Source organism: Dendrobates tinctorius, unplaced genomic scaffold (genome assembly GCF_039654945.1).
Source record: "Dendrobates tinctorius isolate UK_male_01 unplaced genomic scaffold, ASM3965494v1 ptg000035l, whole genome shotgun sequence".
Classification (NCBI taxonomy): Eukaryota; Metazoa; Chordata; class Amphibia; order Anura; family Dendrobatidae; genus Dendrobates; species Dendrobates tinctorius.
In genome coordinates, this window is record NW_027361703.1 from 44599768 (window position 1) to 44617236 (window position 17469).

A 17469-nucleotide genomic window follows, 5' to 3' on the forward strand; every position below is an offset into this window, starting at 1 on the left:
TTGAACTGCCTTTTCAGCTTACCTATCCGTGTCTGGACTAAGACAAGGATTTATTCATGCCAAGTATCCTCAAGAAATAACTGTGCTTCATAGACCTTTTGCTTGATTGCATTTTCCTCTGAAGTTCCATTAGACTGCTAAGCTGCTTCTGATATTTTCTACAGGTGTTGTGGACTTGAGTTTCTTTCTGCATCTGTTGTATCACCGTGTGTTAATATAGACTTTACCACTTATAAAGCTGGGTCCTGTAGTCATCTTGTTCCACGCACAGAGTCTCCTGAGTTATCCCCTATAATTATTACACTATGTCAGTACTCAGGAATATTCTGAAGACAGAGCAACCGGCAAAAGGAGATTCAGCTCACCCCAGCAGGGAATGGCAGAATCCAGAAAAGCAAGGAAAACAAAAACAAAACACAAATGCTAACAGGCAAAGCAGAAAACTTAGCTTTAGAGGAGCAGGAATCAGACTGGTGTCCTAGAAGTCCACAGAGAAATCACCCGCAGGGCAGAAGGGCGTAGGCAGCCTTATATCCAGTCCGTGACTCCACTCAGCCAGTCATCCTCATTAGGCTCAGGTGCTTGATAATCAGGCTCATTACCTTCCTTTACCAGAATAGGGAGTTCACCAGACCTCAGTGACGAAGGGGAAAATGAACACACAACAGTACCTCCCCCTTGAGGAGGGGTCACCGAACCCTCAACCACGCCACCAGGGTGATCAGGGTGAGCCCGATGAAAGGCACGCACCAATCTTTTGGCATGAATATCAGAGGCAGAGACCCAGGAATTATCCTCCTGACCATAACCCTTCCACTTAACCAAATACTGGAGTCTCCGTCTAGCCAGACGGGAATCCAGTATTTTCTCTACCTCATATTCCATGTTACCTTCAACCAATACAGGGTCTGGAGGTGCCACCCCAGGAACAACAGGTTCAACAAACCTCTTCAACAAGGACTTATGGAACACATTATGGATTTTAAATGTGACAGGAAGAGCCAAACGAAAAGAGACCGGATTAATAATCTCCAAAATCTTGTAAGGTCCAATAAATCTAGGCTTAAACTTAGGAGAAGCCACCTTCATAGCAATATTTTTTGATGATAACCACACCATATCACCAATCTTAAACTGGGGACCAATGGTCCTATGTCGATTGGAAAACCGCTGGGCCTTTTCCTGGGAGAGAGAGAACTTATCCACCACTTGGTCCCAGATCTGGTGCATTCTCTCCACCACAGTGTCAACACCTGGGCAGGCAGAAGGCTCCACCTGCCCTGAAGAAAATCGAGGATGAAACCCAAAGTTACAAAAAAAAGGTGACATCAAAGTGGCAGAACTAGCTCTATTATTTAAAGCAAATTCGGCCAAGGGCAAAAATGAAACCCAATCATCCTGATCAGCGGAAATAAAACATCTCAAATACGACTCCAAGGTCTGGTTTGTTCTCTCTGTCTGCCCATTGGTCTGAGGGTGAAAAGCAGAGGAGAAGGACAACTGAATTCCCAGCTTGGAACAGAAAGTCCTCCAAAATCTAGACACAAACTGAACTCCTCTGTCAGATACAATGTTCTCAGGAATCCCGTGTAAGCGAACCACCTGTTGCAAAAACAGGGGCACCAACTCAGAGGAAGATGGCAACTTAGGGAGTGGTACAAGATGAACCATCTTAGAGAACCTATCACAAATCACCCAAATAACAGTCATTCTCTGAGAGACCGGCATATCAGAGATGAAATCCATTGAAATATGGGTCCATGGCCTCCTGGGGACCGGCAAAGGCATCAACAACCCACTAGAGCGAGAACAAGATTTAGACCGGGAGCAAGTCCCACAGGACTGCACAAAATTCCTGACATCATGAGACAAGGTGGGCCACCAAAAAGAGCGACTCACCAGATCTCTAGTACCAAAAATACCTGGATGACCAGCCAATGCAGAGCAATGAATTTCAGACATCACTCTCTTCTTCCACTGGTCAGGAACATACAACTTTCCACTGGGACAACGCTCAGGTTTGTCCTCCTGGAACTCTTGCAGAGCAAGTCTCAAATCGGGCGAGATGGCAGAAAGAACTACCCCTTCGCCTAAGATGGTAGCAGGCTTGGTCACCACAGGAGAATCAGCAAAGAAACTCCTAGAGAGGGCGTCTGCCTTGACATTCTTAGTTCCAGGAAGAAAAGAGACCACAAAATCAAAACGTGTAAAAAACAAGGCCCACCTAGCCTGTCTAGGGTTCAAGCGTTTAGCCGACTCCAGGTAAATCAAATTCTTGTGGTCAGTGAGGACCACAACTTGATGTTTAGCTCCCTCCAACCAATGTCTCCACTCCTCAAATGCCCATTTCATGGCCAACAGTTCCCGATTCCCCACATCATAGTTACGTTGAGATGGAGAGAACTTTCGGGCTCGGGTACAGATAAATTGAAGAGCCGACCCTTGGGAAATTTACACCCCGGGCTTAGTTCAATTGCACAGTCATAACTCCTATGAGGAGGCAAGGACGCAGACTCATTCTCACTAAATACATCATAAAAGTCCGTCAAATAGTCAGGAACATCATGCGACTGAGGAGAGGTGGAAAAAAACGGAGCCTCACTAAAGGCACACCGACAACCCCAACTCACCACAGACACAGATTTCCAATCCAAAACTGGATTATGAATTTGCAACCAGGGAAACCCCAGAACAACGGCATCATGCAGACCATGCAACACCAAAAATCTGCAATTTTCTTGATGGTCTGAGGCGACCCGCATGACCACCTGGGTCCAAAACTGAGGTTTATTTTTCGCCAAAGGAGTAGCATCAATCCCCCTCAAAGGGATACATCCTAGAACTGCATTTGCCTTTTTTGCTGCTGCATCACACTGTTGACTCATATTCAGTCTGTGATATATTAGTATACCCAAGTCTTTTTCACATGTGCTGTCACTTAGCCCTATTCCTCCCATTCTATATATGCTTTTTTCATTTTTATTGCCCAGATGTAGTACTTTGCATTTCTCCCTGTTAAAAACCATTCTGTTAGTTACTGCCCACTTCTCCAGTTTATTTAAATCTTTTTGAATCCTCTCTCTCTCTTCTCTAGTATTAGCTATCCCTCCTAGCTTTGTGTCATCAGCAAATTTAATCAGTTTACCCTCAATTCCTTCATCTAAATCGTTGATAAAGATGTTGAACAATACAGGGCCCAGGACAGAGCCCTGTGGTACCCCACTTGAGACATTCTTCCAACTGGATGTGCAGCCATTTACGACCACTCTTTGGGTCCGATCACTAAGCCAGCTATGAATCCACCTAACAGTTGCCTTGTCCATTCCATACTTAGTCATTTTTTCAATAAGGATTGTATGAGAGACTTTGTCAAATGCTTTGCTGAAGTCAAGATATACTATATCTACAGCATTTCCTTGATCCACCCAATCAGTGATACCGTCATAGAAGGAAATTAAGTTAGTCTGACATGACTTATTAGTTACAAACCCATGCTGACTCTGTTTGATCACTTCATTCTTATCCAGGTATTGACTTACATGTTGTTTAATAATTTGTTCAAAGATCTTTCCTGGTATAGAAGTCAGACTCACCGGCCTATAGTTGCCTGGGTCCACCTTCTTCCCCTTTTTGAAGATAGGAACAACATTTGCTCTTCTCCAGTCTTCTGGCACTTCTCCTGTTCTCCAAGAATTTTCAAAGATTATGGAGAGTGGTTCAGAAATTTCTTCTGCTATCTCCTTCAGTACTCTGGGGTGTAATTCATCTGGACCTGGAGACTTGAATTCATTTAGGTTAGCTAAGTGTTTCCTCACTATCTTTCTGTTTATAGATATCCTGGATTCTTCTATTCCCTTAATAGGACAGTGAAGAACAGTTGATGTTACATTTCCTTTCTGAGAGAAAACAGATGCAAAATAGGAATTTAAAAGTTCAGCCTTCTCAACATCCTGTCTTACCATTTCATCATTTTCATCCTGTAAAAATCCTATAGCATCTTTGACTTTTCTTTTACTTTTGACATATCCCCAAAATCCTTTATTATTGCTTTTGACATCTCTTGCAAGCCTCAATTCATTTTCAGCTTTAGCTAATCTGATTTGTGCCCTGCAGATTCTGCAGACAGCATTATATTCTTCTTTAGATGTGCCTCCCTCTTTCCATTTTATAAACATTTTTTTCTTCCTTTTTAGCATGTGCTTAAGTTCTGTGTTCACCCATCCTGGTTTCCTTAAATGCTTCCTATTCTTCCCTCTTTTCGGAATTGTTAACAACTGTGCTTTGAGAATTTCATTTTTCAAGATTTCCCATCCTTCCTGGACATTTTTGTCTTTAAGGATATCCAGCCATTGGATCCCTCCAATTATCTTTCTGAATCCCTTAAAATCTGCCTTTCTGAAATCTAACCTTGACGTCTGAGTCTTCACAGGTCTTCCGCCTCTAGTTATCCAAAATTCTAAAATAGCATGGTCACTACCTCCTAGGGTTCCAGCCACTTTTACCTCCTGCAGAGGTGTCATCGGAAATCCACAACGTTTAGCAAAATCCAAGTCCATTAGGTTTAGCGCTGCTCCCGAATCCACAAAAGCCTTGGCGGAAAATGTGGACAGGGAGCAGATCAGAGTAATTGCCAGAAGAAACTTAGGTTGAACACCACCAACAGAAAACGTGTGTGCAAAGCGTTTCTCTTGTTTAGGACAAACAGAAATAATATGCGAGGCATCTCCACAGAAAAAACACAGCTTATTACGCCTTCTGAACTCCTGACGTTGCGCCTTAGACAAAACTCTACCACATTGCATAGGTTCAGACGTCTGTTCAACCGGTGGCATCACCTCTCGTGCAATCCTGCGTTCACGTAAACGCCGATCAACCTGAATGGCTAATGACATAGAATCGTCCAGACCAGGGGGAACAGGAAATCCCACCATAGTATCTTTTACGGCTTCTGACAAACCCTTCCGAAAGAGAGCAGCCAAGGCATTATCATTCCAGGTAGTAAGGACCGCCCACTGTCGGAACTTTTGACAGTACAACTCTGCAGAATCTCGACCCTGGTTCAATGCCAACAGGGTCTTTTCAGCCTGATCAATAGCATTAGGTTCGTCATACAACAACCCCAAAGCTTGAAAGAATGCGTTCACATTAGTCAGAATAGGATCATCTGGTTTCAAAGAAAACGCCCAATCCTGGGGATCGCCACGCAGCAAAGAGATGACAATTTTAACCTGCTCCCTGACGAGTTAGGCTTCAAGGCAAAAAATAATTTACAATTATTTTTGAAACTCAAAAATTTAGATCGATCCCCAAAAAATACATCAGGTGTCGGGATCTTTGGTTCAACAGCATGCGAACGAGCAAGGTAGGCGGAAATTCCCCGCACTTCCGCAGCGAGCTGCTCCACATGATCAGACAATTGCTTTATCTCCATTGAGAGAAAAAAAAATTCCCCCTACGGCCTCAGAGATATAGAGGAAAGAATATACACTTTTTTTTTTTTAAACACAATTCTTTCCTGCTATTGAGTACCCTAGGATCTGCGGTATGGCGGGTGATTTTGTTATGATTGAGTCACCGTAGGAGGCAAAAACAGAAATGCTAGCTAAGTCCAGAAAACCAGAGAGGTTGTGGAGATCCTATCCACAACAACTAACAGTAGCCGTGTGGGGTTCCTACGATGCCCTAGACCCCTCAATCACAGCCGGAGAATTAAATAGGCCTAAAGAAAGAAAGGGGAAATCTAAACTGCCCCAGAGCAGACCCCAAAGCAATAGGCAGCCCCCAACATATAATGACGGTGAAGCAAGATGAAAACACTAACACAGACAGAAAGATAGACTGAGCAAAGACGGGGCCCAAGCTAACTACATAGGAAAGGACAGGAAGGCTGCTGTCTGCAATCCGTGAAAAACCCTATGAAAATAAGAGCCAACAGACTCACAGTAAAAAAGGCCCTGAAGACGCTAGGCTTCGAAAAAGCTATGTCAGTACTCAGGAATATTCTGAAGACAGAGCAACCGGCAAAAGGAGATTCAGCTCACCCCAGCAGGGAATGGCAGAATCCAGAAAAGCAAGGAAAACAAAAACAAAACACAAATGCTAACAGGCAAAGCAGAAAACTTAGCTTTAGAGGAGCAGGAATCAGACTGGTGTCCTAGAAGTCCACAGAGAAATCACCCGCAGGGCAGAAGGGCGTCGGCAGCCTTATATCCAGTCCGTGACTCCACTCAGCCTGTCATCCTCATTAGGCTCAGGTGCCTGATAATCAGGCTCATTACCTTCCTTTACCAGAATAGGGAGTTCACCGGATCTCAGTGACGAAGGGGAAAATGAACTCACAACACATACCTGTGGTTCTGCCTTGCTCCGCTCTTTGTGGTTCTGCATTGCTCCGCAACCTTGCGGCTCTTCTCTGCTTCCGTTCCGCATCCTTCGGACCTTTGTCCTACCAGTCTGTACTGGTTCCCAAATCAGCTTCAGTTCCTCCTGTCTGAACAGGTCCCTCCCTACCTGTTCCCATATACCTGCCTGTATTCCTGTCCCTAACTAGTCAGTGCCTGTCCGGCCAGAGTGCCAGCCGTGCCCACCTGTCCTGTCAGTGTCTCAGCTGTGCCCTCCTGCCAGTGTCTCAGCTGTGCCCGCCTGCCAGTGTCTCAGCCGTGCCTGCCTGTCTGCCAGTCAAGCCCATTGCCCATTCCTGTCCTAGCTTTCCGTCCTCCAATGGGATCAGCAGCCACAGCCAGACACCACCCTGGAGTGGTACCTGGCAGCTACCTGCTGCACAAGCCTGACCTCCCCATCAGAGACTCCAGTGAACACCAAGGTAGTTGCTTAGTCATGCCCCTTCCAGGGTAGTCTGATGGTTTGTGGCACAGTGGGGCCACACCCTCCACGCTCGCGCCAACCTGTCAGGGTGCGAACGTAATGGCTCCTGTCAAACAATTATAAAAAAAGATGTAAAAGATAACAGTTTAACCTGAAGTTTTAACTTATGAGAATATAGAAGGGAGGATTATCACTGGCTCTAGTTACCAATGTGATGCTGTACTGATGCATCATGGGTTTAATAGCAGAGCACAAATGGATAAAATACAGGATGTCAAGAAGGAGGCTGAACTACAGGGATATGACTGCACTATGTAAGAGAAGGGCACGTGTGATAGATAATCAAGTGGGATGGAAAGAAAAAAGGCTGGACTCCTTCCCTAAATAAATGGTAACACTGTAGCAAAAGTGATTGGTGGTCCCTGAATTGTGAGGATTCCCTCCTTTTTTGTTTTTGTACTCTAGCAAAAAAAAAATTAAAGAGCTTACCCGTTGCTCCAGTGCTGCCTCTCTGCCACTACGTCTAATATATGTTCACATGGCTGCAGTCGTAATGTCATGATTAGATCACGTGACTGCCAAAGCCAATCGCAGGGCTCAGCAGTCTTGTGCCAGCTACATCGGCATCACCAATCAGTCCAGTGATTGTCTGCTGCGGTCACATGCTGTAGTCATAATTAGAGATGAGCGAATTTGTTTGGATTCGGTTCCGAATACGATCGGCATCAAATATTGTTTTTGCAATATTCGTCGAACACAGTTGAATGTCATTAGACCCAATGGGAGAAGAAATTACCGATTATGTTCAGAACCGATCGTAAGACAAACAATCGGCACGAATAGTGTTCGTTCGACTATGGCTCGAATATGTCAAAATCAGATTCAGGGCCAAAATCGGAACAAATTCGCTCATCTCTAGTCATAATCACCGCTGCAGCCAATTTAAGCAATACAGAGGCAGCGTTTGAGCTTATTTAGTCTTCCTTAGCCAAGTAAGTATATGGAATTAAAAAATGAAAGTTGAATTCTCATTTAATATAAACACAATGGTCAAACAACCACTTCTGTACTTCTGTAATATGAATAAATAAAACTTGGCACTGACTAGCGACATAGGGCTGCCCAAATACAGTATGTGAATAAAAAAGACAGCGCGCATAAATAAAAGGGCCAAACAACGCAACCTTTACAATATCCAATGCATAAGGGCCATAAAAGGGGTGGACAACAGATTGTTACAGGGCACAAATATCAGCCTCATAAAGGGTGCAAATACCTGAGCCGCAAATAATAGTGCTATAGAGTGCTCACATGCTTCATAATGTGAAGCACTAAATCCTCTAAACACTCACCAATATGTTCATACACCCATACAGAATCACATTCAAATGTTCAACCCAATTGCATATCCACAAAGCGCACACACACATATGGCAGCTGTGACGTCACATTTCTGAGTGCCTCTAACATTCACTATACAGATCATCCGCTCATTATATCATTTACATCACAGCAGCATCATCAGAACTGCTATTAGGCACCATAGGCAGCTTTTTTAGGAAGCTCTACTGGTGTCTTGCAACTCATGACATTTGACAAAAGATACTTCTTCTGATCACATGTTATGACCAGGCGTGACTGCTACAGAATTGTGCAAATTGTCTCTTCAGAGACGAAGAGGACTAGAACTCTAGTGCCACCTATAGAAAGTAGCAATCCTAAAAGTCAATATCGACTCTCTAACAACCCTTGACACATGACGTAGGATAAAAGCCAAAATCTCAATTTGCAGACACTCTGTTTCAGCCTACTGCCCCTCATCAGTGCAAAGGGTGAGATCTGGTTTGACTGGGTGAGAGGGGTTGAGATTTTGGTTTTGGCTTTTATACTGCCATGTGACAAGGCTTGGTGGCTCTGCCTGTAACTGGAGTACAATACATTAGGTAACAGCAGAACAGTGACAGCAGCTCCGGGTGTAACAGGAGTATAATACACTAGATGGTGGCCTGATTCTATCGCATCGGGTATTCTAGAGTCTCTGTTAAAATAAAAAATAGTGATATACTCACCTCCCGATGGCCCCTGGACTCTTTCTCTCCTCTCACCACGCGCCCGGCATCTTCCGTTCCCAGTAATGCTTTGCGTGAAACACCACTGATGATGTCGTGCTCTCGCGAGAGTGACGTCATCTCCGGCCCTTCTCGCTAAGCATTACTGGGACCGGAAGTGTGGTGAGAGGCGGGACAGATTCCGGGGGCCGAAGGAAGGTGAGTGTGAGTATATACTGTAAATAATAATAAATAATCTTTATTTTTATATAGTGCTAACATATTCCGCAGCGCTTTACAGTTTGCACACATTATCATCGCTGTCCCCAATGGGGCTCACAATCTAAATTCCCTATCAGTATGTCTTTGGAATGTGGGAGGAAACCGGAGTGCCCGGAGGAAACCCACGCAAACACGGGGAGAACATACAAACTCCTTGCAGATGTTGTCCTTGGTGGGATATATAGCTATTTTTATAACTAATTTTTAATTTTAAGAGAGACTCTAAAATACCCGATGCAATAGAATCGGGCCACCATCTAGTGTATTATACTCCTGTTACACTCAGAGCTGCTGTCACTGTTCTGCTGTTAACCTAATGTATTGTACTCCAGTTACACCCAGAGCTTCTGTCACTGTTCTGCTGTTAACTAATGTATTGTTCTCTAGTTACTCCCAGAGCTGCAGTCACTATTCTGCTTTTACCTAATGTATTGTAGTCCAGTTACACCCAGAGCTGCAGTCACCGTTCTGCTCTTACCTAATGTATTATACTCCTGTTACAGCCAGAGCTGCAGTCACTGTTCAGATCTTACCAAATGTATTGTACTCAAGTTACACCCAGAGCTCCAGTCACTGTTCTGCTCTTACCTAATGTATTGTACGCAAGTTACACCCAGAGCTGCAGTCACTGTTCTGCTGTTACCTAATGTACTCCTGTTACACCCAGAGCTGCTGTCACTGTTCTGCTTTTACCTAATGTATTGTAGTCCAGTTACACCCAGAGCTGCAGTCACTGTTCTTCTGGTGCCTAATGTATTGTACTCCAGTTACATCCAGAGCTGCTTTCACTGTTCTGCTGTTATCTAATGTATTGTACTCCAGTTACTCCCAGAGCTGCAGTCACTGTTCTGCTTTTACCTAGTGTATTGTAGTCCAGTTACACCCAGAGCTGCAGTCACCGTTCTGCTCTTACCTAATGTATTATACTCCTGTTACAGCCAGAGCTGCAGTCACTGTTCAGATCTTACCTAATGTATTGTACTCCAGTTACACCCAGAGCTGCAGTCACTTTTCTGCTGTTACCTAATGTATTGTACGCAAGTTACACCCAGAGCTGCAGTCACCCTTCTGCTCTTACCTAATGTATTATACTCCTGTTACACCCAGAGCTGCTGTCACTGTTCAGATCTTACCTAATGTATTGTACTCCAGTTACACCCAGAGCTGCAGTCACTGTTCTACTGTTACTTAATGTATTGTACTCCAGAATATGTACAGGACTGTGCCTGTGTAATGAGCGACGCAGCATTGATGCCTTTAACGGCTGTAATGTGCCTGTACAATAGGCAATGCGGCCGTGTTGCCGCGACGACTAAGCAACTGTCGCTGATTGGTCGCGGCAGTTAGGCCGCGACCAATCAACGAGGCGGGATTTCCATTACAGACAGACAGACAGAATTAGACAATTATATAGTAGATGTGACAAGGCTTGTTAGTCAATATTGACTTTTAGAATTGCTACTACCTGTAGGTGGCACTAGAGTTCTAGTCCTCTTTCTCTCGGAAGAGACAATTTACATATTTCCCAAAGGAGAATTGTGGCTTAAAAGTCTCCTCACCTTTGCATGTCAGGCTTGACATGACCAACTCCACAAGGCGAAACGTTACCTCTTGGATTCCTGCTACACAATAGACATGGAGTAGACCATGTGGATGAATTATCCCACAATTTAGCAGGGGAATAATTTGTTTCATTAAAGTCGCACAGGAAAAATATTTCTGTAATTGTATTCAGGTTACAGAGTGGCCCAACCAAAGAAGTCACAATAAAAGAATTAGTAAATTTGTAAAAATTGGCAGCTTATTATGAATGGATTTCACAGATGGTATGTTGGCAATTTTATGATTTTACTTTGTATCAGTACAAATAAGAAAAATCACATTGAAAGGTTGGTGTCATTTTTTCAATACTGATATTATTTCCTAGTGTAATATTGATTACCCGACGTTCTCAATATTATTTTGTGCCACTATATGTTGTAGAATAAATATAGAAATATTGAATCAAAATAAATCCTACTTAGAAAAAGAATATGTTCCCTTTGTATTTGTAATTAGATTTCATGTAAAATATATTGCTATTTCTTTACAGTTCAAACAATCTCTTTACATTGATTCCAAATATAAAAGATGCAAAAATTGGCATCCAAAACTAATAATACAGTAATAGTTATTACACTTCAAGGCAGCCTAATACACACTTTTGTGACTTACAATAAGAATACTTCTAATTCTACATAGCTTGTTTTTACGAATCAAACCTAATTAAGTAACACTATTATAATGTTAACCAATTGTGAGTGGCGTACCTGCCCAGTTGGAATTTAGCCCAGTGTTTGTATACCGCCTGAGTGTCATGCTGCATTATCTAATAGACTCAATACAACTTGTGCTTTACACTGCTGACTACATGGAGGAATGTTTAGATACCCATCAGTGGTGACTAAGCTGTATGTAAGTTGCTGGTTGCATATTTAGTAGATAGCTCATTTCTATTTTCCATGCTCATGCAGTGAGTTTCCATGGTGGTGGAATGCAGCCTACCAAATCTAATAGTCCACTGAAGTTATTATAGCCCTAGGTTCTTCGTAAGAGGCTAACATGGCCTGCTTTGGTGGTATGACTGTAATAATATCTGCTGAGTCTGGAGAGGTTCCATCTCTATCTATCAGAGTAGTAACATGTTCCTCCCTGTCTTCATATAAAGTGCTTATGTGGAGCAAGGGATGAGTTGGGTTACGGTTGAATACACTCATTGGCTCAGGCTTCAGCTGACTGAGGGTAACGCTTGACGTGGAAACTGTAGCGCTCACCATGTGACTGCCACTGGTAAGAAATGTCCCTGATACTGAAACATCTCCACAGCTTTCAGATAATGGCTGGTTTTCTTTCTCAAGAATTTTAGACGATTTGGATGCATCTGTTAAAAAAAGCAGAAACACATACATTTTAGAACACTTGCAATGGTCTCACCAATAACTAAAGGGGTTGGCACATTTATCTGAACTTTAATGTGTTGTTCTCACCCTCATTTATGGCACAGATGAAATCTGAAAACTGCATCTACACTTATGGAATGAATTTCTGCAGTCACTTTCCTTCACTATAGATCCTGCTTCTGACGTTAGATTATTATTTATTATTTTGAAAGTGTACTATATGTCTATGGCAATGTTCTGACATATTGTTTTGTTCTCTTATTTATTTTTTTGTAACTTATAGTCTACTCTAAAGAAACAAAAAGACCTTTCTGATGAAGGTCCGTTGTTGGACCAAAAACGTTCACATGCTATGAGTCTATTTTTGTCTGGATGCACAATATAGAAAAAATTGCTTCTCTGATTTTGAGTGCCAAGTATTTTTTGTATATATATATATATATATATATATATATATATATATATATATATATATATACTGTATATGTATATATATATATTTAATGTGTTGGGGATATAATTTTGTGGCACATACTAATATATATGTGACACGCCCATCAGGGCCGTGGGGTACTCGGAACCGGGTCGGACACTTCTTTGGGGAAGTCACGGGGACGTGACCTGACTCCGTGGCACTGGCTGTGCCTTAAAATGAGGAATATGTTTCGGGGATTTAACGTGACGCCACCTGTAGTGTTCGGCAACAGATGGTCGACGCTGCTAAAGGAGACCACTGGGGCTGATGGTGACGCAGCTGGGGTGGTTCTGATCCTCACAGGTAGAGCTAGGCCCCAGGGTTACCGGTCCTGTTTATGTCAGGCTACGTGTACCTTGTGATCAGGACTCAGGGCGCAAGAGATCACTGGAGGACACAAGGGCTGTAACTTTCCTTTTCCTTTACTTGATGGTTGATAGTACAGACCGGGGCACTGGTAACAGATTGTAATGGAGAGCTGGGCAGCCTGGAAGCAATTTTGGATACACCTGGACAGGTAGGTACGGAGGCCTTCCTTCTGCGCTGTCCTCCTTTTTTTCCTTGCTGTCTAATAGCTCACCCTCCTGCTGCTAACTGTCTCTCTCTGTTTTTAAAAACAAACCGTTGCCTGCATGGCAGGCATCTCGAGTCTATCACAGGTGTCGTTCCTTTGTGTCGGCTCTATGCTCTGGTATGCTGCTGTGCCGCCGTGTATTAGATTGGGCCAGGAGACCTGCAGTCCCCTGCCCTCTGGATTTAGCTACCAGGACTTCAGTACCCACGCAACCATGGACTCTGGTATTTGGTTCCTAGCGCTCAGCTCTGGGGCGAGTTTAGTCACTCCACTCCCCAGGTTCTGCTCGACTTCTCTCCTACTGACACCTGGTAAGGGGACCCCTCCTTGCTTCCAGCCATGACATTACTCCCTGTGAGGGAGGCAATGCCACTGTGGCAACCGGACTCCTGGGGTGCCACATATGTATTATAGGCTCTCCTCCTGTTCTTGTTAGTATAGCCTTCTTTATAGACTGCACAGTTGTGCTATCCAAAAAATGGCTGCTGGAGGAGGAACATGTGACCAAACCTGTCAAACCATCTACTCCAATTGAAAAACAGCTTTCCAATGTGCAGAGTTTTCAATAGGAGCAGGGCTGCTGAGCTGGTCTAGTTACATGTCCCTCCATCAGAGGCCATCTTGTGTACAGGTGAGCTGTGCGGTCTGTGAGGAAAGTTGTATTAATATGTACAGGAGGAGAACTTAGATAAACATTGAAGGGAAACAGAGTGCACCAGACCACAGGGTGATACCTTTATAAAAAATATATTAAAACCAGATAATCTGCTCACCTCAATGAGTTATATAAGCACAATTCCTGTAAAGGTTCAATAACTGTTTTTGCTCCAACATGGCAGGGGGATGAACTCCACCAGGACGATTGAAGGAAAAAACAATTTACGGTTTTAGGCTGCACTAACCGAAATGAAGATCCTTGATCCAATAAATAAAGAAGTGCCTTTTTTTCAAGCCTGACTGGCATCTTTCTCAAGACTATTTGCTGCTATTTTCCTCCCAGTTTCAGGCCACCTTACTGAGTAACCTCATGCTGATCTCTGAACTCTGCTGCATCGTCCTGCTGTACAGTATCTTCCTAGCTATAGGGAGGCACATCCAGATCCTGCAGGAATTTAAGCCTGCTGCGTCCTTCAGGGTTTGGCCTCCCTAGCCTATCCCCTTCCAGCAAGGGATACATTAGGCAGCTCTTCCTTCTATTCCCTGCCTGAACTTAAGTTTCTGGTTCCTGTCTGTCTCCAGCAATCAGTTTAAGTGCTTTTTTGTCTCGTCACATCTGTTACTGACCTGGCTCGTTTACTCATTCTGTATGACCACCCCGCTCCTGACCCCGGCTTTGTATTGTCAACCCGTGCTGCCTGCCTGGACTGTCTGACTATGCTTCTGTCTTCGCCCTCCTGTGCTCCGCACTCCTGCTTTGACCCGTGGGTCAGCTGCTCCCGATCTGGGTACAGCCCTGGAGTGGATGAAGGATAAGTATACTATGAAGTCACAGGCTTGAGCATAAGTGACCATGACTGAGCTACAGCTCTACTGCATCTGTTTCATGACAATGGTACCAACTCTTCGTGTCGCGAGAAAGAATAATTATTTTGAGTGTAGTACAGGCTTCGCTAGTAGTAACATATAGGCAAGCACAATTTTTCTCTGAAAATTGGGTACATGAGATAAAAATCAAGTAACCAAGTTAGCATATGAGTGTAACCTTACAAATATGTTCTATCTTGTTGTTTGCTGTGATCCTGGCAGTCGAGTACTAGCACAGCCAGAAAGGGACCAAGACACAAGATCTACAGACATAATTTTGATCATTTCATCTTGTATTGTTGTTGGCATTATGCTTTGTGCCATATGGCATGAAGCCTGGAGCCAGTACACACAACCACAGTGACGTCTGTTGAAATGCCACTATCTTACATGTTAGTTTTCAGAATTTCAGTTTGTGTTTCACTAACTATTATCAGTGCTATCAGGATTGCTTTGTTTCTACATAAAAGAGAATGTAGAATGTAAGTCTGCAAGGACAGGGTCCTCTCCCCTCCGTTCCAGTCTGTTATTGTAAAGTTGTTTACTGTTAGTGATATCTATAACTTTGTATGTAACCCCCCCTTCTCATGTACAGCACCATGGAATTAATGGCGCTATATAAATAAATAATAATAATAATAATACTTTGCATTAATGATTCTACATATTGTAAGATTAAATATACTTGTATGGAGTAAATGGAAATAAACGTACTGGAAATAGCGCACAATAAATCAACATATATGACTACACAGATCTTACCTTTAACAGATGCGGACATATGGGCCATGATGCCTTCATTTTGGCTAAAGAAACCATTCTCCTGACTCTCAGATGTTGCAATGGGAGCAGTTTCTTGTGTTTCGGATTTGGCCTTTTTATTGCTAAGAACATAAGGATGAACATCTAAAGAGAAGTGCCGAGTATGTTTCTTTTCACTGATGGTGCTTGCCATGCTGCTGGCCTCACTCTTTTGACATGAAGGCTGGGGTGAAGTTTTGGAAGCATCTAAAAGTGGAGCATTTAAGGTGTCCGTAGCAGTTTTCCTCCTCACTGGCTTGGGCTTTTCTGGCTTACTATTTTCAATCTTCATTATGGCTAATTGTTCCTTGAAGGGTTGGGGTAAAGGGTTGCTACTTGGGATCCACTTCATTTTCTTTCTAGGTCGCTTTATAACAAGCTGTTCGTTGACATCAATATCAGCAGGGTCTAGACTGGGGTCTACAGTTTGGATCCCGGAATCTCGCATGGTTGGAGTAGCGTCATAATTAGACTGTGCTAATGCTGCGAGTAGTTGGCGAACCACATTGTCATACATAAGATCGCTTTCATTTGTTATAAAGTCAAGGCGATTTAGAGATTTTATATGGTCACGATTTTCATTACAAAACAAGGCTAGAATGTTAATATCACAAAATTGGGATTTTTGCCATTGCTTCTTAGTCTTTATTCCGACTTTATTTAATTTGTCAAAAATAAAGTTGGACTTTCTTACAATGAAGAGGTGTATTAAATTTATAAGGATGATTAGGTTCATTAAACTAAGAAGAAAAATATCTACTGAAGCAATAATTCGTTGGAGTTGGACAGATGGCAACTTGCAATTAACTCTTACATGCAATTTTGAGTTACTAGTTTTTAGATGGGGTTCTCCTAGCGCACATGTGAACTCATTCTGCTTTTGTGTAGCATAATAAGTGCTTAAATAAGTCATTGGTATGATACTTAAAAATATAATGAGCAAATGTCTTGCTAAATATAGTTTAGCTAAAAAGTTACTCCGACCTCGTCTTTCTAGATATTTTTCAAAAAGGTTTTGTTCGGGGCTTTTTTCCTTCTCTGCGTTCTCTATAATCTCACGTTTCTCTCTTTCTGTAATGCCTGGACCCTTTGTTTGAATTTGCTTCTCGATTTTGGGAGCTCTTCCCTCTGCTGCTCGGTGGTAGCAATTGTCAATTTCTTGAAGTAGGAAGTTCAACTCTGAAGTCAATCTTGTTGAGGCGAGGAACTCCCACCCTAAGGCAGGAATATACATGATTCCAGCAAAGGCCAGTAGAGCATATGGCAGGAACTTGTGTTCAAACAATGACGGCCATTGGCTGGCATTAACACCTGGAAGTGCATCTTTTAGTTCTGTCCAGCAATATCCTCTGGCATACAGCGCTTGGTCCCGGGTGAAATTGTGAGGTGTGTAGCAATAGATAGGTTCCTCTGTATAACAGATAGAAAAGTCACTGCTGTAGTTTTAGCCTACAAAAGAAACTCTGAAAAATAAATAAATGTATAGTGATCAAATGTGACACTGTGGAAATAGCATATGTGAGCATGTCCTGAGGCATAGAAGGGCTTTTCTAAGGAGTAAAGAATAACCATAATGTCAAATGCAGCTGAATCAGAGTGATTATACAGTGTATGTATATGTCTTTGGAGAAATTCAGTCTTCTAAAATCTATAAACAAATTAACCAAAAAAAATAAATACAAAGACATGTTGATAACAGATGTAATGAAAAAGCAATTGTTATGAAGATATAATAAGCTTATGTATCTGGAGATTCGGACAGTCTGAATAAGCAGAGTCATTAGGATAATCATTTTAACTTTGCATTACTGTGAGTAGATCTATAGTGTAATACACTACCGTGCTGATGGTTGTTCACCTTGTTTTATGCTGCTGAAATGTCTACAAAGGATATGGACATCTTCATTTTACTTTAAATACATGCATGTATTTTTGGATAAAAGTCATTTTTGCAATTAAAAAGCTTGCACCGTTTGCCTTCCATAGCCCCTTTGTTCCACT

At 42.7% G+C, this 17469-nt stretch overlaps 1 protein-coding gene across 1 annotated transcript in view; it reads right to left on the bottom strand.

Annotated features, from left to right (window-relative positions):
• Positions 1-10665: 10665 nt before the first annotated feature.
• Positions 10666-17469, bottom strand: part of PANX2 (pannexin 2) — a 52152-nt gene continuing 45348 nt past the window's right edge. The window contains exons 3-4 of the mRNA XM_073573454.1: positions 15430-16878; positions 10666-12075 (exon numbers count right to left, since the gene is read on the bottom strand). Of these exons, the coding sequence (XP_073429555.1) occupies positions 11705-12075; positions 15430-16878 (1820 nt within the window). The 3' untranslated portion in view covers positions 10666-11704. The remainder of the gene's footprint in view (positions 12076-15429; positions 16879-17469) is intronic.